Source organism: Penaeus monodon, chromosome 29 (genome assembly GCF_015228065.2).
Source record: "Penaeus monodon isolate SGIC_2016 chromosome 29, NSTDA_Pmon_1, whole genome shotgun sequence".
NCBI lineage: Eukaryota > Metazoa > Arthropoda > Malacostraca > Decapoda > Penaeidae > Penaeus > Penaeus monodon.
The window spans coordinates 2,168,743-2,169,467 of NC_051414.1; the positions used below are offsets into that span (position 1 = coordinate 2,168,743).

The 725-nt window shown below is 33.7% G+C and overlaps 1 protein-coding gene across 1 annotated transcript in view; it reads right to left on the reverse strand.

Moving 5' to 3' along the window:
* Positions 1 to 725, reverse strand: part of LOC119591618 (exocyst complex component 3-like) — a 4,007-nt gene that overhangs the window by 1,766 nt on the left and 1,516 nt on the right. The window contains exon 2 of the mRNA XM_037940372.1: positions 436 to 573. Coding sequence (XP_037796300.1) covers positions 436 to 561 — 126 coding nt within the window. The 5' untranslated portion in view covers positions 562 to 573. The remainder of the gene's footprint in view (positions 1 to 435; positions 574 to 725) is intronic.

A 725-nucleotide genomic window follows, 5' to 3' on the forward strand; every position in this document is an offset into this window, starting at 1 on the left:
CACCCCAAAATGTGTTTTAATAGCATAAACACTAGTATCAGAAATATATTTTTTGCATTACAAGAAAAGCAAAAAAACAAAAAATATATACAAATATATAAAACTCAAAGTATACTGAGCCAAACACAATTTATGTAAATATACAATAAAACATGGATTTTTTAGGTGCTGAGACAATATTGTGACTGGAGTTCTCGATTAGTTATTTGACATTATAGACACCTGGTCATAAGGGACCTAAGTTTAAAATATTTTAACACAAGTCACATCACAGGTAATTTTACCATTTATCATTGAGATACAAATCAGTATGCATAACAGGTAAAGATTAATTGTAAATAGGTGAAACTACAATTCTACTCCAAATGAATTAAGAAGTTCAAAAGCAATAAATTTTGTAGCTCACAGCTGAGTACATAAGAGAATAAATCAAACCTTCTTCCTCTGGACTCGTCTCCTATACTGGTCAACCTTTTGCAACTGGTCTGGCCGCTGGAGCATATTTGCCACGAGAAGGGAGGCTCTGGCAATAGCCTCAGACTCTGCTTCCCCGACATCCATTTTTTAGATCTTCTGTTAAGACACAAGGCAAGAAAATGTACATAAAATGGGCCCTTAATAGTCACAAACAACATAGGCCATGTGGTAAAAGGGATTAGGTATACTAAGAACTTCCCAAATGCAAAATAAACATTTTGAAACTAGGCTAAACATATCTAGATAAG